Here is a 24,262-nt window from a genome sequence, read left to right on the forward strand (position 1 = left end):
CTCTCCATTTCTCTCTGTGCTATTGAACAACGACGACTTTAAAAACTACAACAACAGGGGAGTCGGGCGGTAGCGCAGCGGGTTAAGCGCACTAGGCGCAAAGCGCAAGGACCGGCATAAGGATCCCGGTTCGATCCCCGTCTCCCCATCTACAGGAGAGTCGCTTCACAAGCGGTGAAGCAGGTCTGCAGGTATCTATCTTTCTCTCCCCCTCTGTCTTCCCCTCCTCTCTCCATTTCTCTCTGTCCTATCCAACAACGATGACATCAAGAATAACAACAATAACTACAAGGGCAACAAAAGGGGATAAATAAATAATAAAAAACTACAACAACAATAAAATACAGCAACAATGAAAAACAAGGGCAACAAAAGGGAAAATTAAATAGAATAAAAAGAAAAAAATAAAACAAAAAAACCCCTGCAGTTCCTAGAGGTGCTGCCAGATGGCAGTGCAAGAAGAAGGCGGACTCAGGCGCTCTTGCCAGACAACCGGGCCAGCGAGTAGCGGAAGAGGAAACGGACACGTGGGGGCGCACTACGGCGGCCGGACAGAAGCGGCGGCTGCATCTGCAAGGAGTGTGGAAGCGCCCCTGGGAGGCAGGGGTGCGCCCTCTGTTCGGCTTCGGGTTTGGAGGAGTGCGCCCCAGCAGCCGTCACCATGGTGAAGGAACAGTTCCGGGAGACAGATGTGGCCAAGAAAATGTAAGACGGGCGTCACCGTGGCCAAACGGCAGAGCGAAATGAGGGCAAAAGGGTGTGAAGTTTGGGTCCCTGGGTCGAGAAGGGAGGTGGGGGGGGGGGTGGAGTGGGGCAGGAGTCTGTGCTAAAGCAGAGCCAGAGCTCCCGAATATCAGGGTGAGCCCCAGAAGATGAGTCGGAAAGAAGGCATTTCCAGGGGGTGGTGATCTCTGCACTTGTTGGGAGAAGGTGGGGTGGCGGTGAGAGCCTTGGCGGTGCAGGCGCCATGGGCCGAAGCCCATGAAGCCGAAGTGTCCTGGGGTCGAGAGATGATTGACGGGCCGGGGCTGGAGAGCATGCTGGTTCTGCAAAGAGAGACTCCCTTGCCTGAGGCTCCAAAATCCCAGGTTCAGTCCCCTGCACCACCACAAGTCAGAGCTGATCCGTGCTCTGGTAAACAAACAAACAGAACCCCTCCCCACACACCTTTCTCCAGTAAAAACGTGGGGAGCAGTGTGGCGCGGGGACAGTGTCTGATTCTGGTCTCGCTGCAGAGCACAAGAGTATTTGCTGACCAGAAAGGCGAAGGGGGTCTGTGGTGTAGAGGGCTGCCCCGCAGGTGGTGTCAGAAACGGAGCTGCTATCGTGGGTCTTCCTTAGCGCTTGTTTACTAGGTCATGGCCTGTCCTTAAAGAAAAATAGTCAGGGCTAAGCGCACACATTACAGTCCGGAACGGCCTGGGTTCAAGGCTCCGCCGCCGCGCCCCCCCCCCCCCCGCGGGGAGAAAGCTTCACTAGCGGTGAAGCGGGGCTGCAGGTTTCTTTCTGCCTTTCTCCCTCTTCCCTCTAAATTTCTCTGTCCTATCAGATAAGTAAATAAAGTTACAAAAAGTAATGAATCAATTATTGTTGCAGCAGACATAGAGGTACTGTGTGCTCGCCCCAGTGGTAGGCATTTGATAAATATATCTCTCTCCAGGGTTGTCTCTGGGGCTTGGTGCCTGCACTGTGATCCACTGCGCCTTGGAGGCCATTTTTCCCATTTTGTTGCCCTTGTTACTGTCGTTGTTGGATAGGACAGAGAGAAATGGAGAGAGGAGGGGAAGACAGAGAGGGAGAGAAAGATAGACACCTGCAGACCTGCTTCACCACTTGTGAAGCTACTCCCCTGCAGGTAGGGAGCCGGGGGCTTGAACCAGGATGCTTATGTGAGTCCTTGTGCTTTGTACTGTGTGTGCTTAATCCGGTGCCCCATCACCTGGCCCCAGGCTTTTGACATATTAATGATGTTTATGTATATTTTTGAGGAGTAATATACTTATTTTAAAATTAATTTATTGAATAGAGCCAGAGAGAATAGGGAGGGCGGAGATAAGGGGAGAAAAAGAGACACTTGGAGCACTACTTCACTGCTCATGAAGCTTCAGTCCCCTGCAGGTGGGGAGCAGGGACTAGAACCCAGGTCTTTGAGCTTGGTAATAATGTGAGCTTCACCGAGTATACTACCCAGCTCCACTAATGATGTTTTTAAAAGATTTATTAAAAGAAGGCAAGAAAGAAAAGGAAGGAAAACCAGAACATCACTCTGGCAAGCTATGTGGTGTATCAGTCTCAGTGCCTCATGCTTGGCGCCACTCCTGCCCCACCCCATGGTTATTAATGAGATCTTTTTCTTTAATTCTTTTTTTTTTTTTTTTTTTTTTTTACCAGAGCACTGCTCAGCTCTGGCTTATGGTGGTGCCGGGGATTGAACCTGGGACTTTGGAGCCACAGGCATGAGAGTCTGTTTACATAGCCTTAATGCTATCTACCCTCTGCTAAAAGTGTTTTTATTACCTCTATTTGATAGAAACAGCCAGATATCAAGAGGGAAGGGGGCGATAGAGAGGAAGAGAGACAGAGAGACATCTGTAGACCAGAGATTTTTTTTGCTTCCAGGGTTGTCCCTGGGGCTGGGTGCCTGCACTAAGAACCCACTGCTCCTGGAGGCTACTTTTTCCCTTTTTTGTTGCCCTTGTTATTGTTATTGCTGTTGACTAGGACAGACAGAAATCGAGAGAGAGGACGGGAAGACAGAGAGGGGGAAACAAAGATAGACACCTGCAGACCTGCTTCACCACCTGTGAAGAGACAAACCCCACTCCCCTCCCCCCCACCTCGCCCCACAGGTGTGGAGCCAGGAGCTTGAACTGGGATCTTTATGCCAGTCCTTGTGCTTTATGCCATGTGCGCTTAACCTGCTGCTTTAGCTCCTGGCCCCATAAGAACTTTTCTAATTGGAGAAGTTAAGGTTGGTTACCATAGAGGCAAAGGCAAGGCAAGTGTAGGCTCAGGGAGTTCTGAGAAGACCTAATGGGAAAGATGTTCAGGTGGAACAAAGCAGAACAGCCAGCCTTCTAAAAGAAATAACTGGAGGGAGGAAGTATTGTTGATGGGGATGCAGACGGATATTCGAGACTGTTTGACAGTCATCTATGGGAACTAGGAGATAGCTCAGCCGGCACAGTGCACTCTTTACCATGCTGAGTTTAAGCCCCTGGCACCACATGGGAACATCATGTTAAGGTGAAGTTCCGTGAGTGGCAGAGCAGTGCTATGGTGTCTCTCCCTCTTTATCTCTAAGTCTCTATTGGGGGCGGGGGCAGAATCTACCCAGTGAGAGAGGAGTCACACAGGTACAAAGCCCTGGTAGCAGAAAAGAGAAATCATGTAGGCAATGATGAGCCTTTATTTATTAATTTTTTTTTTTTACCAGAGCACTGATCAGCTCTGGTTTATGGTGGTACAGGGGATTGAAGCTGGCACTTAGAAGCCTCAGGCTTGACAGTCTGTTTGCATAACCATTATGCTATCTACCCCTGCCCGAGCCTTTAAAATTTTTTTATTAAAATGTTAAATATTTTACTTACTTTAATAAAAGAGATTCAGGGAGAGAGACACCAGAGCACAGTATATTAGGCTTATGATGGTGTTGAGGATTGAACCTGGGTCATTACAGCTTCAGGCATGAAAAGTCTTTTGCATAACCATTACGTTGTCTCTCCAGCCTATTAGAAGGTCTTTTTTTTTTTTTTAATTAGCTTATTTATTAATCAGTGAGACAGTATCAGAGTGTCATTCTGGTACATTTATTTATTTAAAAAGATTTTATTTATTCATGAAGATAGAAGGACAGAGAGAGAAAGAACCAGATATCACTCTTATGTATGTGCTGCCAGGGATTGAACTCAAGACCTCATGCTTGAGAATCCAATGCTTTATCCACTGCACCACCTCCCGGACCACACTGTGATTTCATTTTATTTTTTTAATTTCTTTATTGGGGAATTAATGTTTTATATTTGACAGTAAATACAATAGTTTGTACATGCATAACATTTCCCAGTTTTCCATATAATAGTACAACCCCTACTAGGTCCTCTGTCATCCTTTTTGGGCCTGTATTTTCCCCCCACCCCACCCAGAGTCTTTTACTTTGGTGCAGTACGCCAATTCCAGTTCAGGTTTCTGGTACATTTAATGTCAGGAATCAAGCCTTGTATTTGTAGCTCAGGCACTCTGTCCACCTCCTGAGCCTCACACACTGCCCCATCATTTCTTGAGCAGTTGCGTAGATAGTTGTCAGTCACTGAAGTGGAGAACAGATGTCTGACCTGGATGAATCTACTCCAGTTAGGTTCCTTAGACCCACACCAACACCCAGCCTATTCAGATGCAATTTATACTACCTCAATGATTTTGTTAAGATGTAAAGGAGGCACAGCGAATAAACTTAATACACTCAAGCATAAGATCCATCCCCTACATTACATGGACCAGAGAGTTTCTGCTTCAGATGTTTAAGCTCTTGGGCATATTATGATATGGTCCCTCTTAGTAAGAATTCAGCCTAAGTGGCCAGGTAATGACACACCCAGTAGAGCGTATATGTTACAATATGCAAGGATGGGTGTGTGTTTGTCAGTCGACCTGCAGTGGGGAAGCTTCATGAATGCTGAAGTGATGATGTGGGTATCTCTGTCTACCCCTTCCTCCTGGTTTTTCTTTGTCTTTATGCAGTAGGTAAATAAATAAATGTTGGGGGCCAGGTGGTGAAGCACCTGGTTGCTTGTGCTTGTTACAATTCTCAAGCACCCATGTTCAAGGCCCATCTCCACCTGCAGGGAGGAAGTTTTGCATGTTGACAGGAACTGTCACCTATTTTTTTTTTTTTTTTAATTAAAAGACTGCTTAGCTCTGGCGTATGGTAGAGCAGGGCATTGAACTTGAGACTTCACAGCTTCAAGCATGAGAGTCTCCTTACATAACCATTATGTTATCTACCCCTACCCTACCATTTCCTGTTTCAAATGAGCAAATTTGAGCAAATAATGGATTCTTTTTTCTTTTTTTTTTTTTTTTTTTTACCCTCCAGGGTTATTGCTGGGCTCGGTGCCTGCACCATGAATCCACCGCTCCTGGAGGCCATTTTTTCCCCCTTTTGTTGCCCTTGTTGTTGTAGCCTTGTTGTGGTTATTATTGCCATTGTTGATGTTGTTTGTTGTTGGATAGGACAGAGAGAAATGGAGAGAGGAGGGGAAGACAGAGGGGGAGAGAAAGATAGACACCTGCAGACCTGCTTCACCACCTGTGAAGCGACCCCTGCAGGTGGGGAGCCGGGGCTGGAACCGGGATCCTTAACGCCGGTCCCTGTGCTTTGTGCCACATGCACCACCACCTGACCCCTAGATTCTATTTTCTATGTCAAATCTGAGGTGCCCATGGGGTATCCAGTAGGAGGTGCCTATATGGTCTGTAGTTTTTTATTGATTTTTAAATATTTTTTATTTAATTTGTTATTTTGAGATAGAGTTTGAGTAAGTGAGTGAGTGAGTGCAGAAGACCAGAATACTACTCAATTTTGGCATATGGTGTTGGAGCTTGAACCTGGGACCTTAGAGCCTCAAGCATGAAAGTCCTGTGCGTAATAACTATGCTGTCCTAGCCCCTGTATGGCCTCTGAGTAGACATATTTGGCTATATGTAGAAGATAGATAGATATTAGTATATGCCTGAGTGACACAAGCCATCAGGAACATAGTGTAGGATGAAAAGAGGATGAGATTCTAGTCCTGGCTAAGGAGAGATGCCAATATTTAAGGGATGACAGAAAAAATGGTAAAAGAGACGTAAGAAGGAATACTTAGGAGCTAGGTGGTGGTGCACTTTGTCGAGCGCACATGTTACAGTGCATGTGCAAGACCCAGGTTCAAGTCCTTAGTCCCCACCTGCAGGGGGAAAACCTTTGCAAGTGGTGAAGCAAGTCTGCAATTGTCTCTCTATCTCCCCATTTCCTCTCTCAGTTTCTGTTTCTTTCTTTTTTTTTTTTTTTTCAATTTCTGTTTCTAGTTCAGTAAATTAAAAAAAATTAAGAAAAAAAAAGGAACACTCGGGAGAAAAGAAAATTCAATGCCCTGAAACACCAAGAAAAAGTGTTTAAATGAGAAGTCAGAAAGGAGGCATCTGCCAGTTCTACAGAGAAATGAAATGAGACAGTTCTTACTGAATTTAACACCAAGGAGGTGGACTTGGTGAACTTAGTGGGCAGCATTTATTTAGTAGCAAGAGTGGAAAGTGGATTCCAGTGGGGAAGAGAAATGTTTCCTATCAAGGAAAAATAGTTTGAATATATTTAATAGAAGTAGAGTTGTAAGACTGAGGTTGGTGAGAATTGGTCACATGTTTAATCACTATTTTTATTGGGGAATTAATGTTTTACATTTGACAGTAAATGCAATAGTTTCTACATGCATAACATTTGCCAGTTTTCCATATAACAGTACAACCCCGACTAGGTCCTTTATCGTTATCATCCTTTTTGGACTTTCATTCTCCCCCACTTTGGTGCAATATTTAATCACGATTTTTGATAAGTGACCTTGATGTCATTGCTGCTTTCATTCTCCACCACTTTGGTGCAATATTTAATCACGATTTTTGATAAGTGACCTTGATGTCATTGCTGCTTTGTTTCTTTCCATTCCAGAAGCCACATCTGTTTCGGAATAAAGTCACCTGAAGAGATGCGCCAACAGGCTCACATCCAGGTTGTGAGTAAGAACCTCTACAGTCAGGACAACAACCATGCCCCCTTGCTGTATGGGGTGCTTGACCATAGAATGGTAAGTCATAACCCCAGCTAGGGGGTGTGTGTGTGCGCAGATTATTTATCAGCATAAGTAAGAGAACATGGTAAGACATCACCCCAGTTACGGTGGGTGTGTGTAGACAGATTATTCATCAGCATAAGTAAGAGAACCAGAGTATCACTGGCTCACGGGATGCCAGGGATCAAGCTCAGGAGGGTCTCATGCCTTTAGGTCCAATACTCCAGACAATGCACTGCCTCCTAGACTGCTCAGTTCTTGTGTTTTGCCTTATCAGATTAGAAATCATGATTTCTTTCCATCTCCCTCCTCCCCCAGCCTGGCTCCAGCTGAGGCAGTGGCTCTAGGCTTTGGTCAGTAAGGTAGGAATACACGATAGTTTCTCAGGTGATTCTGATTCTTAGTTACCTGGTCACCTGTGTGGACTGGCCTCACTTATCTTTCCAATGGTTTGCATTGATTACTGGTCATTTTTCTCTCCAAAGGGAACAAGTGAAAAGGACCGTCCTTGTGAAACTTGTGGGAAAAACTTGGCCGACTGTCTGGGCCACTATGGATACATTGACTTGGAATTGCCGTGCTTTCATGTGGGGTACTTCAGAGCAGTTATAGGCATCTTACAGGTAAGCATGCATGTGTTAGTTTCCAAGACATAAACCTGGAGGTTGTTAATTGGGAGACTGTGGTGTGGCCTTAGGAATTGCTAACAGTGGTAGGGTGCCTCTAGGGAAAATACACAAAACACACTGTGGCAGCCACTGAATGAATGTCTTAAAGATTTTTTATTTCTGGGGCTGGGGAGATAGCATAACGGTTATGTAAAAAGACTCTCATACCTGAGCTCTGAGGTCTCAAGTTCAATCCCTAGCACCACCATAAGCCAGAGTTTGACAGTATCTCTCTCTGCCTTTCTGTAGTTCTCTTATTAAAAATAATAAAAACATTAAAAATATTTTTTATTTCTTGAGTCTCCTTGAGTAGGTGGTAGATGTTCCTTATAGAAAATAATTTAAGCTGGGTTGGGCGATGGTACACCTGATTAAGCTCACACATTACAGTGTGCAAGGACCCAGGTTCAAGTCCCAAGTCCCCACCAGCAGAGGGGAAGCTTCACAATTGGTGAAAGTGCTGCAGGTCCCTCCTCCTTCTGTCTCTTTCTCTCAACTTCTCTTTGCCACTATTGCAAACTTAACAAAATATTTTAAAAAAAAGAAAGGAAAGAACTCAAGCAATGCAGAATAGCACACAGAAAAAAATTAAAAGTTATTCAAAAGTCTTCCTAGCTTTGAGTGTGCTAACTTTCATGTGATTTGTTGAATTTTATGAAAGATGATCTGTAAAACCTGCTGCCACATCATGCTGTCCCAGGAGGAGAAGAAGCAGTTTCTGGATTATCTAAAGAGGCCTGGCCTGACCTACCTCCAGAAGCGAGGTCTGAAGAAGAAAATTTCTGATAAGTGCAGAAAGAAAAACATCTGCTATCATTGTGGTGCTTTTAATGGTGAGTAGGATGCAGAAGACATAAAGGGTGTGGCCCAGGAGGCGGCATAGTGGGTAAAGCATTAGACTCATAAGCATAAGGTCTCAAGTGCAATCTCATGCTCCAGAATGGTACTCTGCTTCTTTCATAAATACGTGTGTTGTTTTTTTTTTTAATTTTTTAAAAATTTTTTAATATTTGTTTATTCCCTTTTGTTGTCCTTGTTTTATTGTTGTAGTTATTATTGATGTCATTGTTGTTGGATAGGACAGAGAGAAATGGAGAGAGGAAGGGAAGACAGTGGGGGAGAGAAAGATAGACACCTGCAGACCTGCTTCACTGCCAGGGGCTCGAACCGGGATCCTTACGCCGGTCCTTGTGCTTTGCGCCACATGTGCTTAACATAAATACGTGTTTAAGAATGAAAAAATACGGGCTGGGCAGTAGCACTCCAAGTTAAGCACATATAGTACGAAGTGCAAGGATCCCGATTCGAGCCCACAGCTCCCCACCTGCAGTGGTTTGCTTCACAAGCAGTGAAGTAGGTCTGCAGGTGTCTTATCTTTCTTCCTCTCTGTCTTCCCCTCTCCTCTGTTTCTCTCTGTCCTACCCAGCAACAATTATTATTTTAATTATCCAGCAAAAACAACAATGGAAAAAATATGGCTGCCAGGAGCAGTGGATTCATAGTGCCAGCACTGAGCTCCAGTGATAACCCTGGAGGCAAAAAAAAAAAAAAAAGTAAAAATAAAGGGTTTGGTGGTAGCCCATTCTAATTTTTCTGTTTAGTTAATCAGTTAATACCTATTTTAACCAGAATGCTGCTCAGCTTTGGCTTGTGGTGCCAGAATAGAACCTGGGACCTAAGAGAGAGGTAGGTTGGGAGTATGGATTTGCCGGGCTAGCTTTGCGGGCGGGAGAGAGACGACCAGGGACTCATGGCTGAGCTGGGAACGCAGTTCAATCTTTATTGAGTGGGAATGCAGTTCCATCTAGCTATTCTCTAATCACAAAGCTTCCTATATATCTCCTGAGGCGGAAGTGTCAGGTAGAGGAAGTACATAGGATAGGGTGTGGGGAGAAGGAAAAAGCGAGTGAACCAGTGGGGATTAAACCAATGAAAATGATTATGTAAATAGACCACAGTCAAGCAATGAAACAGAAGGGGTCTTAGAAGCAGACCAACATGGATTGACCTGCCAACACCCATGTTCAGCGGGGAAGCAATTACAGAAGCCAGACCTTCTACCTTCTGCAACCCACAATGACCCTGGGTCCATACTCCCAGAGGGATAAAGAATAGGAAAGCTATCAGGGGAGGGGATGGGATATGAAGTTCTGGTGGTGGAAATTGTGTGGAGTTGTACCCCTCTTATCCTATGTTTTTTTTGTCAGTGTTTCCTTTTTATAAATAGAAATTTTTTAAAAAAGTAAAACTTGGGACCTCAGAGCCTCTGGCATTAAAATATTTTGCATAACCATTATGCATTTTTCACAACTTTTTTTTTCTTTTCCTTTATGCGCCCTTTCTCTCCCCCCATATATATATATATATATATATATATATATATATATTTTTTTTTTTTTTTTTTTTAATATTTATTTACTTTTGTTGCCCTTGTTTTTTTTTATTTTTGTCGTTATTGATGTTGTCATTGTTGGATAGGAGAGAGAGAAATTGAGAGAGGTGGGGAAGACGGGGAGAGAAAGATAAATACCTGCAGATCTGCATCACTGCTTGTGAAGCGACCACCCTGTCAGGTAGGGAGCTGGTGGCTCCAACCGGGATGCTTACGCCGGTCCTTGGGCTTTGCGCCATGTGCACTTAACCCACTGCACTACTGCCTGACTCCCTTTTCTCTCTATATTTTTGAACTTTATTTTATTTTAATAAGAGGTATGAAGAAAAAGATATAGAGAGAAACCAGAGCACTGCTTAGCTCTGGTTTAAGGTGGTGCTAATTGTTGCACCTGAAATCTGGGAAGCTCAAGCATGAATCTGCCCAGCCCTCTGGCAGCCTTTTTATTAGTTTTATTCCGTATATACCAGCTTATTTTTTTTAATTGTATATTAGGCTTTAGAGCCTCATACTAATGCACTATTAAGTAAAAAACTTAGCATCTGTCATTGCTGTAGCAGTTTGAGGTGAGCCAAGCCAATAACTTAATCTTTCCTTTTTTTTTAACTAGAGCATTGCTATGGTGGTTCAGGGGATTCAACCTGGGACTTTGGAGCCTCAGATATGAGTCTCTTTGCATAACCATTATACTATCTACCCCTGCGCATGGACTTAATTTTTCTTTTTTTTTTTTTTAATATTCCCTTTTGTTGAACTTTTTTTTAAAAAATTTTTATTTATTTTATTTTATTTATTTATTCCCTTTTGTTGCCCTTGTTGTTTTATTGTTGTAGTTATTATTGTTGTTGTCGTTGTTGGATAGGACAGAGAGAAATGGAGAGAGGAGGGGAAGACAGAGAGGAGGAGAGAAAGACAGACACCTGCAGACCTGCTTCACCGCCTGTGAAGCGACTCCCCTGCAGGTGGGGAGCCGGGGTTCGAACCGGGATCCTTACTCAGGTCCTTGTGCTTTGCGCCACCTGCGCTTAACCCGCTGCGCTACAGCCCGACTCCCTGAACTTTTTTTTTAATTGTTGTTGTTATCATTGTTGTTGTTGATGTCATTGTTGGATAAGGCAGAGAGAAATGGAGAGAGGAGGGGAAGACAGAGAGGGGGAGAGAAAGACACCTGCAGACCTGCTTCACTAGCCCTAACCCTAACCCTGCCTGTGAAGTGACTCCCCTGCAGGTGGGTTGCCAGGGGCTCGAACCAGGATCCTTACGCAGGTCCTTGCACTTTGCGCCACCTGTGCTTAATCCGCTGCACTACTGCCCGACTTCCAATTTTTCTAACTCTTAATAGGTACTGTCAAAAAATGTGGATTGCTGAAGATAATTCATGAGAAATACAAGACCAACAAAAAAGTGGTGGATCCTATTGTGTCAAATTTCCTCCAGTCTTTCGAAACAGCCATTGAACATAACAAGGAAGTGGAACCTCTGCTGGGGAAGACGCAGGTGAGCCTGACACCACCCACCCACTCTCTGGCTGCCTCCCCTCCACCACACATAAGGACATTCTCTCCTCACTCCGATGCACACACCTTCTTTCAAAGTGAAAAGTCAGACCACATGAACACCTCATGCCACAAGTGTTTAGCATGAAGATTAATGTGAACTGGCCTTGCAGCTAGTGGGTTTTTAGTTACACAGGCAGTGTGTTATGTTTCATTGTTTAACTGTAGTTGTATAGATGGAGCATATTCTATGAGAACCTGTTCTTCACCTGGATAATGAGATATGAGAAAAAGTCTTTGCAGATAATGAGAAAGGAGAGACACCACAGTATTCCTCCACCACCTGTAAGCTCTTCTGCATGATGTTTCCGTGTGGTGAAGGGTCCTCACATGTGGTGAAGGGTGTCCTCACAACCTCCAGCACTTTTATTAAATGAAGTTACTCTGATTTTAATATGACTGCTAAAGTCACTCCCATGGAAAAGTATAGTGAGGGCATTTAGCTTGATTTTTAGGGCCAGGGAGCCAGCATAATGGTTATGGGAAAAGTCTTAGACTTCACAGTCCCAGATTCAGTCCCCAGCACCACCATAAGCCATAGTTCAGCAGTGCTTTTTTAAAAAAAAACAAAACAAAACAAAAAAAAGGGTACTGCTCAACTCTGGCTTAATAGTGCTGCAGGGGGATGAATCTGGGACTTGGGAGCCTCAGGTTTGTATAACCATTATGGTATCTACCCTATACCCAAGAACAGCTTTTTTTTTTTTTTTTTTAAGATTTTATTTATTTATTTATTAGTGAGAAAGGAGAAGAGAGAGAGAACCAAACATCACCCTGGTACATGTGATGTCAGGCATTGAACTCAGAACCTCATGCTTCAGAGTCCAATGCTTTATCCACTGTGCAACCTCCTGGACCACTCAAAAACAAGTATTTTTTTAAAAAAAATATTTATTTATTATTGGGTAGAGACAAAAATTGAGAGGGAAGGGGGAGACAGAGAGAGAGAGAGGGAGCGAGACAAGGAGACACCTGCAGCCCTGTTTCACCACCTGTGAAGCTTTCTCCTGCAGGTAAGGACCAGGGGCTTAAACCTGGGACCTTGAGCACTGTGCTTAAACCGGTGGGCCACCGCCTGGCCTCCCCAAAAGCAACTCTTTAAGCTAGCATTTCAAGGCATTATTCCCTCACTGCCACACCTCTCTATCCTTCATACCTTGGTTTAACAGGCTGACACTCTAGAGGGGGCTTTTAGGATAGTGGTTTAAGAACTCTGACTTTGGGTCAGACCTGAGATTAAAACCTATCTCTGCTGTTTACTTATTGTGTGACTTCATACACATGACCCAACCTGGACTTCAGTTTTCTCGACTATAAAATAGAATACGAGAGTAGTTGCTATGGTCTGGGAGGTGGTGTAGTGGATAAAGCGTCGGAGGTTGGTCCTGAGTTTGATCTCTGGCAGCAAATGTACCAGAGTGATGTCTGGGTCCCAAGTTCAATCCCTGGCAGCACATGTACCATAGTGATGTCTGGTTCTTTCTCTCTCAGCCTGTCTTTATCATGAATAAATAAATAAATTCTTAAAAAAAAAATAGTTGCTTTAGAGATTTTTTGAGAATCAAAACATGAATTCTTGGGGCCAGGCATTGGCACACCTAATAGAATATACACATGGCCATTCACAGGCAGCTAGATCCAAACACTCATTTTTAGCCTGTATGGGATAAACTTCACAAACAGTGGAGTAGTGCAGCAGATATCTCTTGCTCCATTCTTTGTCCGTCTCCACTTCTGTCAGAAAAAGAAAAAGCAAGCAATCAACCACTGGGAACAGTGGAGTTACTGTATAGATACTGGGCCTCGGAGAATCCTGGTGATAAAAGACTAAACAAACAAAAATTGACCAATTTTTTCCTTTTTTTTTTAAACAGCATTAAAAATTTTTTTTTTATTTATTTGTTTATTGGATAGAGAGAGAGGAAAGGGGAAGATAGAGAGGGAGACAGACAAGACACCTGCAGCCCTGCTTCATCACTCGTGAAGCTTTCCCCCTGTAGGTGGGGAACAGGGGCTTGAACCTGGGTGCTTGTGCACTGTGATGTGAGCACTTAGTTAGGTATGCCACCACCTGTCCCCCCCATTTTTTTTTTTTTTCTTACTAGGACAGAAACACAGGGAAGGGGAGATTGAAAGGGAGAGAGAAAGAACTGCTTCACCACTTGTGAAGCTTCTAGCCTACAGTTGAAGACAGGGACTTGAGCTCAGGTTGCTTGCACATGGTCATTGTGTGTTATCAACAGGAATCTGTCACCGCTTACACCACTTGCACTTATTCTAAGTTAACTGGCAGGTAGGTTAGAAAGGACACCCTCGCCCATGCCTTGAAAGATTCATATACGTTGGCATTTTATCTTTTTTACAGGAAAATTTGAATCCCTTAGTAGTTTTGAATTTATTTAAACGAATCCCAGCTGAAGATGTCCCTCTACTTCTGATGAGCCCAGAAGCTGGAAAACCCTCTGATTTGATTCTCACACGGCTTTTAGTACCTCCTCTGTGTATCAGACCCTCTGTCGTGAGTGACTTGAAGTCCGGTACCAATGAAGATGATTTGACCATGAAACTGACCGAGATCATTTTCCTAAATGATGTGATTAAAAAGGTCGGTATTTGCCATTAGAATTTCCAAGTCCTATATTTGGGAGTTTATGTAGCAAACGTTCCTGATCAAGAAGTCTGATTGACCGGGCTTGTTTTGTTCATTTCTCTGCTCTACTTTAGCATCGAATATCTGGAGCCAAGACCCAGATGATCATGGAAGACTGGGATTTTCTGCAGCTGCAGTGTGCCCTGTACATTAACAGTGAGCTCTCAGGCATCCCCCTCAATATGGCACCAAAGAAATGGACCAGAGGTTTTGTCCAGCGTCTGAAGGGAAAACAGGGTATGTCTCCGACAAAATGTACAGGAAACAGCCTGTTGTCTCTCTTTTTGAGTAATGTTTATTTTATCTTGCTGGCTCCCCCGCCCGCTTCTCCCCCCCTTGATCATGCTACTCCCAAACACCATGTGTTGTGCCTTGGAGTCCTGTGACATATTTTCATTTATATAGGTCGATTTCGAGGCAATTTGTCTGGAAAAAGAGTGGATTTTTCTGGCAGAACAGTCATCTCACCTGACCCCAACCTTCGAATTGATGAGGTGGCTGTACCAGTTCATGTGGCCAAAATTCTAACTTTTCCTGAGAAGGTAAAGTTTGTTTTGGATTCAGTCTTTTACGTTGTACTTTGAGATTCCAAGCATCAAACAGAAACTGCCTAAAAAACTCACCCAAACCCTAGTTTGTATATACGTCTTTCTAGTTTGTTTCTTGTGTGTGTGTGTTCTACAATATATACAGCCAGTTGTGTCTAATCGTATATGCATGTATACGTTAAATAAGTACTTTGTTCTGCTGCATGTTATTTTCCCCAGGTCTTATCATTTTGCATATCTGCCCATATTGGTTCACATATCATGATTTTTTTTTTTAAATAAAAAGGAAACTGACAAAACCATAGGATAAGAGGGTTACAACTCCACACAGTTCCCACCACCAGATCTCCATATCCCATCCCCTCCCTAGCTTTCCTATTCTTTTTTTAAAAAATTTTAAAATATTTATTTTCCCTTGTTTTTTAATTGTTGTTGTAGTTATTATTATTGTTGTTATTGATATCATCATTGTTAGATAAGACAGAGAAATGGAGAGAGGAGGGGAAGACAGAGAGCGGGAGAGAAAGACAGACACCTGCAAACTTGCTTCACCGCCTGTGAAGCGATCCCCCTGCAGGTGGAGAGCCGGGGGCTCGAACCGGGATCCTTACCCCGGTCCTTGCATTTTGTGCCACGTGCACTTCACCCACTGTGCTACCGCCCAGCTCCCATAAACAAAATCTTTAAAAAACTTATTTAAGGGGAGTCGGGCTGTAGCGTAGCGGATTAAGTGTACGTGGCGTGAAGCACAGGGACCGGCATAAGGATCCAAGTTCAAGCCTACGGCTCCCTACCTGCAGGGGGGTCGCTTCACAAGCAGTGAAGCAGGTTTACAGGTGTCTGTCTTTCTCTCCCCTTCACTGTCTTCCCCTCCTCTCTCCATTTCTCTCTGTCCTATCCAACAACAACAACAATAATAGCTACAACAATAAAACAAGGGCAACAAAAGGGAATACATAAATACTTAAATTTAAAAAGAAAGATTTTGTTTATTAGTGAGAAAGGAGAGAAAGAACCAGACATCACTTTGGTGCATGTGCTTCCAGGGACCGAACTTGGGACCTCATGCTTGAGGGTCCAATGCTTTATCATAGTCTCTCTTTATTTATTTATTAGCTAGAGACAGAGATTGAGAGGAAGGAGGAGATAGAGAGGTAGAGAGACAACTGCAGCACTGCTTCACCACTCATGAAGCTTCCCCCTGTAGGTGGGACTGGAGGTTCGAACTAGAGTCCTTTCTCATTATAACGTGTGTGCCTAACCACGTGCATCATCACCTGCCCCCCACTTCCTTCTTCCCTCCCTTCCTTCCTTCCTTCCTTCCTTCCTTCCTTCCTTCCTTCCTTCCTTCCTTCCTTTCAGAAATAGAGGGGAAGAGAGGCCCCTACTGTACTGCGCTATTGCTCATGAAGCTCCTCCCCTGGCCCCAGAGTATTATTTTTAAAACCTTAAAGTCACTGAGTTCGGAGTCGGGCGGTAGCGCATTGGATTAAGCGCACATGGTGCAAACGCAAGGACCGGCATAAGGATCCTGGTTCAAGGCCCCAGCTTCCCACCTGCAAGGGAGTCGCTTCACAGGTGGTGATGCAGGTCTGCAGGTGTCTTTCTTTCCCCCCCTCTGTCTTCCCCTCCTCTCTCCATTTCTCTCTGTCCTATCCAACAACGGTGACAACAATAATAACTACAACAATAAAACAAGGGCAACAAAAGGGAATAAATAAATATCAACAAAAAGTCACTGAGTCAAAGACTGAATATTTGTTTTAATCTTGTTTTATATTTAAAAAATTTATTTTATTTGATAGGACAGAGAGCAGTTGAGAGGGAAAAAAGATGAGAGAGACACCTGCAGCACTGTTTCACCACTCATGAAGCTTTCCCCATGCAGGAGAGGAGCAAGGGCTTGAACCTAGGTCCTTGTACATAGTACATGTGGGCTTAACCAGGTCACCACCACACAGCCCCTAACTAATTATTTTTTAAATAATTTTTAGTTTTTACCAGGGCACTGCACAGCTCTTATGGTGGTAGGGGGACTAAGTATTGGACTTCAGAGCCCCAGATACAAACGTCTTTTGCATATCCATTATGTTATCCCCCCATCCGACTAAATATTTTTTTCAAGATTTATTTATTGGGCTAACCACGTAGCTCACGTGGGTAGTGTGCTGCTTTGCCATGTTCATGAGCCCAGCCCATGCTGCACTGAGGAAGTTTTGGTGCTGTGAAATCTCTCTCTGCCTCTCTGCTTCTATTTAAGAGAGAGAGAAAGATTTAATCATTTTAGAGAACCAAAGCATCATTCTGGCATAGGAAATACTAGAGACCAAACTCAAACTTAACCCACTGTGCCACCTACTTCCTGGGCCACAACTGAGTATTTTAACATTACTGATACATCGCCAGAAAGGCTGTACCACTGTTAAACCGGCAAAACAACAGGTGTAGACTACGCACTGCAGACCTGATAAAAAGTGGATATTTTCTTTTTTTGCCTCCACGGTTCTTGCTGGGGTTCTGTGCCTGCACTATGAATCCACTGTTCTGGAGGCCATTTTTGTTGGCTTGTTATTATGCTCTTGTTGTTGGATAGAGATTTCGAGAGGGGGGAGGGCAGAGAGCAGGAGAGAAAGAAACACACCTGCATACCTATTTCACCGATTGTGAAGTGACCTCCCTGAAGGTGGGGAGCCAGGGCTGGAACCAGGATCCTTGCGCTGGTCCTTCTGCTTCATGCCACGCCATGTGTGCTTAACGTGCTACACTACTGCCTGGCCCCCAATAAGTATTTTCTTTTCTTTTCTTTTTTTTTTTTTGCCTCCAGGGTTATTGCTGGGTCTCCGTTTCTGCACTATGAATCCACTGCTCCTGGAGGCTATTTTTCCCCTTGTTGTTTATCATTATTATTATTATTGTCATTGGTGTTGGATAGGACAGAGAGAAATGGAGAGAGGAGGGGAAGACAGAGAGGAGGAGAGAAAGATAGACACCTGCAGACCTGCTTCACCGCCTGTGAAGCGACTCCCCTGCAGGTGGGGAGCGGGGCCACAAATCGGGATCTTCACGCCAGTCCTTGTGCTTTGCACCACCTGCGCTTAACCCACTACACTACTGCCCCCCCCCCTATATATTTTCTTAACCTTGAGAATCATAATTGGCCCAGACCAGACTGTCTTTGTTTAGCTTGTATCAAGTGTCCTAGTAAGATTACTTGCCGGGATAGCATGAGGGTGCTTCTTCCTGAGCAAGTGCTCTCTGGGTTGGAGAGAACTCAACTGGAGCCGATCACTAACTTTGCAGGAGATACACTCTGGGACTCTCGGAGCCGGAAAACAATTTCCAAGTGTCTTTAATCAGAAGAGCAGCTGTATTTATACTCACCAAGTAGGGTGGAAACAGGATGTGACATAGAGAGGGTGGAGTGAAAAGGGAGTGGTGGAAAATCAGGGTGTGACAAGGAGAGGGGGCGGAGCAGATGAGAATTCTACCACAGAACCACCAATGCCCTGGAGGGAGGGTGGTGCTTTATGTAAATATAAAAGTGATTTATGTAAATAGACCACATCTTTTAGTGGGATCAAACCAATCCCACACAGGCATATGGTGCTAGGATTAGAGACAGAAGCTGGGAGGAGCCGGCATACTACCCAACAATTACTAAAGAGATAGAGTTTCTTTCACTGATAATGATGTTAAAAGGGGCCAGGTGGATGCACACCTGGTTAAGCTCACACATTATAGTGCACAAGGACCCAAGTTCAAGCCCCTTGTCCCCACTGGTAGGGGAAAAGCTTCATAAGTGGTGAAGCAGGGCTGCAGGTGTCTCTCTGCCTCTTTCTTTCTCTACCTCCTCTTCCCCTCTCAATTTCTCCCAGTCTCTATCCAGTAATAAATAGTAAAAAAATAAATAATGGTATTGCATAAGACATTTGTCCAAGAAAAAAATAAATAATGGTATTGCACAAGACATTTGTCCAAGAGGTTAAAGTGTTTGTAATGTGACTTTCAGACCTTGAAAGTCTATGCTGAATCACTGGAGATGTAGTTACTTACCACCCACCACCCCCTTGGATCTAGCATCACAGAATTTGCTGGACGTTCTAGATCCTTTCTTTTATTGACAAGGAAACCAAAAGCCAGAAAAGGACTTAGCCATGTCACCTAACAAAATGAGTGACTTGGTTCAGGCTTGGACCCTGGGCTTCTGTGTGTCAGCCCATTGCTTTTTTTTTTTTTTTTAATTTTTTTTTTTTAGCCCATTGCTCTTGTTCACACTACTTTAGACTCCAGGATGCTACTTGATTTCATAGAATTAAAAGTAACAACTTACTAGTGTGTTAACTTACAGAAACCTAATGTTATCTTGTGTTTTGTGCTGGTTTTGCAGGTAAACAAAGCAAACATCCATTTTTTGAGGAAACTGGTTCAAAATGGCCCTGAAGTTCACCCAGGAGCCAATTTTATTCAGCAGAGACATACACAAATGAAAAGGTAATGCTTACCCACCCGATCTAGTTGGATGTAACTGCCTTCTCATAACTTCTTATCACCAGGAGCTACAGAATACAATTAAAAAATGCAGTTTTTCACTTAAAAAAAAATTGCAGGGGTCAGTTGGTGGTGCACCAGGTTAAGTGCACACAGTATGAAGCACAGGGACCCACATAAGGATCTCAGTTCAAGCCCCCCGGCTTCCCACCTGCAAGGGGCTCACTTCACAAGCAGTGAAGTAGGTATGCCAGTGTCTCTCTTTCTTTCCCCCCTCTCTGTCTCTCCCTCCCGCCTCAGTTTTTCTCTGTGCAATCCAATTAAAAAAAAAATCGCCATAAGGATCAATGGATTCATAGTGCGGGCACCAAGCACCAGCATATTCCTAGAGGAAAAGAAAAAAAAAAATGCCACCAGAGTTATTGCTGGAGCTCAGTGCCTACATGCTGAATCCACTACTCTCAGTGGCTGCTGCCTTTCTCCTGTCCCCCCCCCCCCTTCTCCCTTGTAATACAGAGAAATTGAGAAGGAAGGGGGAGAAAGAGACACCTGTAGCTCTGTTCCACCTCTTGTGAAGTCTTCCCCCCGCAGGTTGGGACAGGGTGCTTGAACCCAGTCCTTACACATAGTGATGGCTGCCCCTTGTCAGGTACACCACTACCCAGCCCAGTTTTTGATATTTTAGCCTGTGGAAAACATCCACTCAATGGCAGTGAGCCTAGGTACATTATTTGCTCTGTTTGATCATTCCTTAACATTCAATACTGTTGGATTTAAGTGAACAAAACTATATATATAGGTTGTTTTTATCCCAAATTCCCCTCTGCAGGTGGGGGCCGGGGGCTTGAACCTAGGTCCTTGTGCATTGCAATTATGCACTCAACCAGGTGTACCACCACCAAAACCCCACTTGTATTCTACAGCGGCATTCATTTCACCGACTTTGGCTTTTCTTTTTTTTAATGGGTTTTGGATTACCTCAGTTTAATTTTTCTTTGCTTCTAAACTTTCTTATTTATTTATTTATTTTTAATTTTGTTTTATTTACCTGAGCTCTGGCTTATGGTGGTACAGGGGACTGAACCTGGGACTTGGGAGCCTCAGGCATGATAGTCTCTTTGCATAACCATTATGCTATCTATTCCCGCCGGACTTTGGCTTTTCACAGTGAAATGAACCAGTGCCTTTTTATTTTATGAGAGGATTTATTAGCAGGATCCTATGGGAGAAACTGTTATTACTTTGATTCTATGATACACACACACACACACACACACACACACACACACACATCATTTACTTATTGTATATGATTTATTCTAATGAGATAGAAATAGAGAGAGGGAATGAAGGAGAGAGAGGAGACAAAGCCCGACTACCACTTTAATTAATACAACACCTGGGATTGAACTGGGAGCCAATGCTCCCAGTTCCTGTTTCCACATCTGTCACAAGACATGCTTTCTTCATATTTTAATAGAGAGAGCGACACCAGAGCATTACTCAGCTCTGGTTTATGGTGGTGCTGGGGACTGAACTGAGGATCTCAGCCTCAGACACAAAGGTCTTTTGCATAAGCATTATATTGTCTCCCTAGCCTTATCTATTTATTTATTTATTTTTGCCGCCAGGGTTATTGCTGGGGCTTTAATCCACTGCTCCTTGGAGGCTATTCTTTTTCTTTTGTTGTTGCTGATATTATTATTGTTGTTATTGTTGGGTAGGACAGAGAGAAATTGAGAGAGGAGGGGAAGACAGAGGGGGAGAGAAAGACACTTGCAGACCTGCTTCACCGCTTGTGAAGCTGCCCACCCTACAGGTGGGGACCTGGGGGCTCAAACCAGTATCCTTTTGCTGGTCCTTGTGCTTTGCGTCGTGTACGCTTAACCTGCTGCGCTACCTCCTGGCCCCCTATTTATTTGTTTTTTAAATTTTTTAAATTTATTTGTTTTTATTGTCTTTATTGATTAGGAACAGCCAGAAATTGAAAGGGGAGGGAGCCAGAAATTGAAAGGGGAGGGAGAGACACCTGCAGACCTGCTTCACCACTTGTGAAGCTTTCCTCTTGCAGATGGTGACTAGGAGCTTGAAACTCAGCTTGTTTGTAGTAATGTGTGCACTTAACCAGCTGCACCACTACCTGGCCCTTTATTTATTTATTTATTTATTTATTTATTTTTCTTCTCTGTATTTCTGCTCTAGTTTCTCTTTTTAATTTGGGATGATTAAATTGTTTATAGTACAGCTCTTGGTCCATGTCTGATATCTTCTCAGTTTTCTGCCAAACTCTTTGACCCCCAACCCAGGTCTTCCTCCACCATCATGCACCAGGACCTGGAGGCCAGCCCCCACTCCCTCCAGCCCCAGAGTCCTTTATTCTTTTGCTTTGGTGCAATTCCCCAGCCTCCTTTAATATATTCATATTCCAGTCAGTTTGTCTTCATGTACATGTCATCATTTAGACACCGAATTCTGCAGTGAAGAAAGACCTAGTGGGAAAATTCAGAGATAATGTTTGCTTTCTTACGTTAAGGTTTTTGAAATATGGAAACAGAGAAAAGATGGCTCAGGAGCTCAAATACGGTGACATCGTAGAGAGACACCTCATAGATGGAGATGTGGTGTTATTCAATCGGCAGCCCTCACTGCACAAATTGAGCATCATGGCACATCTGGTAAGGAAGAGATTACTGTTCTTAGTTTCTGGCAGTTAGACATATTCTGTGTGTATGTTGCTGGATCCCAATCTGTTAAACGTCAAATTACTTTTTTTTTTTAATCTTACATTCTTAGAACTTTTGATTTCCTTTCTCACTTTTTGGCTAGAGTGGAACTTAAATTTCATATTCATACACAACAGTAAAACAGGAACTATTTAGAACATTATTTTGAAAGTGATTAACATTTAATTTCAAGGGGAAAATATGGACATGTGTGCACAATCATATGTAAAATAGAAGTGATAGAAAATTAACTTTTGATTTAATTTTACATCTTACCTGAGAAACCAAAATACCTGATTTTTCTTTCTTTTAATTTAACTAGAGCACTGCTCAGAGGTGGCTTATGTGGGTATCAAGGATTGAACCTGGAATGTCAGAGTATCAGTCATGAAAGTCTTTTTTTTTTTTTTTCAAAATTTATTTATTCCCTTTTTGTTGCCCTTGTATTTTTATTGTTGTAGTTACTGATGTTGTTATTGATGTCGTCATTGTTGGATAGGACAGAGAGAAATGGAGAGAGGAGGGGAAGACAGACGGGGAGAGAAAGATAGACACCTGCAGACCTGCTTCACCGCCTGTGAAGCGACTCCCTTGCTGGTGGAGAGCCAGGGGTTCGAACGGGATCCTTACGCTGTCCTTGTCCTTCATGCCACCTGCATTTAACCTGCCCAACTCCCAGTTATGAAAGTCTTTTGCGGAACTATCATACTACCTCTCTGATCTTTCTTTGTGTTTCTCCCCACTCCCAGCTTCATTATACCAGAGCACTGCTCAGGTCTGGCTCTACCCGTGCCCTGAAAGATCTTTCTTTCTTTCTTTCTTTTTTTTTTTTGGTTGTTTTTCTGAATGATCTTTCTTTGTAGTACTCTTTCAGTTTAGACCTTAAAAAGACATACTGTTTTGTTTTGTTTGGGTGGAGTGGGACAGGGTGTGATTTAATTTTAAAACTAGCAGTTTCTTTCTTTTCTTTTTTTAAGCATTTTTTTATTTTGGGCGTTTAAAATAGAAAATACAGCTTTATTTTTATTATTTTTTTAAATTAAAAATATTTATTCCCTTTTGTTGCCCTTGTTTTATTGTTGTAGTTCTTCTTGTTGTTGTTACTGATGTTGTCGTTGTTGGATAGAACAGAGAAAAATGGAGAGAGGAAGGGAAGGCAGAGAGGAGGTGAGAAAGATAGACACCTGCAGACCTGCTTCACCTCCTGTGAAGCAACTCCCCTGCAGGGGTGGAGCCGGGGGCTCAAACCAGGATTCAGTCCTTGCACTTTGCACCACCTGTGCTTAACCTACTGCTCTACTGCCAACTCACCTATTTTTTAAAAAAAATTTATTTTCTTTATTTATTGGATTGAGACAACCAGAAACTGAGAGGGGAGGGGACTTATGGGGAGAGACAGAGAGAGACACCTGCAGCCCTGCTTCTTCACTTGTAAAGCTTCCCCACTGCAGGTGGGGACCAGCGGATTGAACCTGTGTCCTTGCACACTGTAGTGTATGTGCTTAACCAGGTGTGCCACCGCCTGGCCCCAGCTTTGTTTTTTAAATATTCATAAATTCTCCCACTGGCAAAGATGCTAAATCTACAGGCATTGCCAGCCAGTATTCAAGCACACTTTTATGACAGTATTTTTCTTTCTTTTTTAGTTTTTACTTATTTTAAAATTTTTTTAGGCTTAGAGTTACATATATATATATATTGAAGTTTCTTTTTTGTTCGTTTTTTGATTTTATTTATTTATTGTTGGATAGAGACAGAGAAATTGAGAGGGGAGGGGGAATTAGGGAGGAAGAGAGACAGAGAGACACCTGCAGCTTTATTTCACCACTTGTGAAGCTTCCCCTCTATAGGTGGGGACTAGGGGCTTGAACCTGGGCCCTGGTGTACTGTAATGTGTGTGCTTAACCAGGTGCACCATCACCTGGCCCCTATGGTTGTGTTTTTCCAGACCCCACTTTTCATTTTTTAAAAATTGATGAATTTTATTTATTTATTTTAGATTCTGGGCATATTTTCTTGTTATTTATTTTACCAGAGCACTGATCAGCTCTGGATAATGGTGCTGTGGAGCACTGAGCCTCAGGCACGAGTTTCCTTGCACAACCATTGTTCCATCTATCCCGCCAATACTATATTTACTTACTAGTGAGAGAGATAGAAGGAGAACCAGAGCTTTGCCCTCATATGTGTGCTGCCTAGGATCCATCTCAGAACCTCATGCTTGAGCATCTAACACTTTATTCACTGTATTCACTGTGCCACCTGTCAGACTTATTTATTAGCATAGGAAAGAAGACCAAGGTATTATTATTCTGGCATATGTGATACCAAGAATCAGACTCGGCCCCTCATACATACAAGTCCTGCACTACCCACTGCACTACCTCCTGAGCGGCTGTGAATCTATTTC

At 43.4% G+C, this 24,262-nt stretch overlaps 1 protein-coding gene across 2 annotated transcripts in view; it reads left to right on the top strand.

Moving 5' to 3' along the window:
* Positions 1 to 527: 527 nt before the first annotated feature.
* Positions 528 to 24,262, top strand: part of POLR3A (RNA polymerase III subunit A) — a 68,511-nt gene continuing 44,776 nt past the window's right edge. Inside the window, exons 1-10 of one of the 2 annotated variants that reach the window (XM_060206172.1) lie at positions 528 to 705; positions 6,707 to 6,842; positions 7,313 to 7,450; positions 8,157 to 8,328; positions 11,230 to 11,384; positions 13,809 to 14,048; positions 14,168 to 14,330; positions 14,499 to 14,635; positions 19,029 to 19,132; positions 21,663 to 21,804. In XM_060206172.1, coding sequence (XP_060062155.1) covers positions 662 to 705; positions 6,707 to 6,842; positions 7,313 to 7,450; positions 8,157 to 8,328; positions 11,230 to 11,384; positions 13,809 to 14,048; positions 14,168 to 14,330; positions 14,499 to 14,635; positions 19,029 to 19,132; positions 21,663 to 21,804 — 1,431 coding nt within the window. In that variant the 5' untranslated portion in view covers positions 528 to 661. The remainder of the gene's footprint in view (positions 706 to 6,706; positions 6,843 to 7,312; positions 7,451 to 8,156; positions 8,329 to 11,229; positions 11,385 to 13,808; positions 14,049 to 14,167; positions 14,331 to 14,498; positions 14,636 to 19,028; positions 19,133 to 21,662; positions 21,805 to 24,262) is intronic. The other variant, XM_060206118.1, reaches the window with a different exon arrangement.

Source organism: Erinaceus europaeus, chromosome 1 (assembly GCF_950295315.1).
Source record: "Erinaceus europaeus chromosome 1, mEriEur2.1, whole genome shotgun sequence".
In the NCBI taxonomy this organism is placed as follows: Eukaryota; Metazoa; Chordata; class Mammalia; order Eulipotyphla; family Erinaceidae; genus Erinaceus; species Erinaceus europaeus.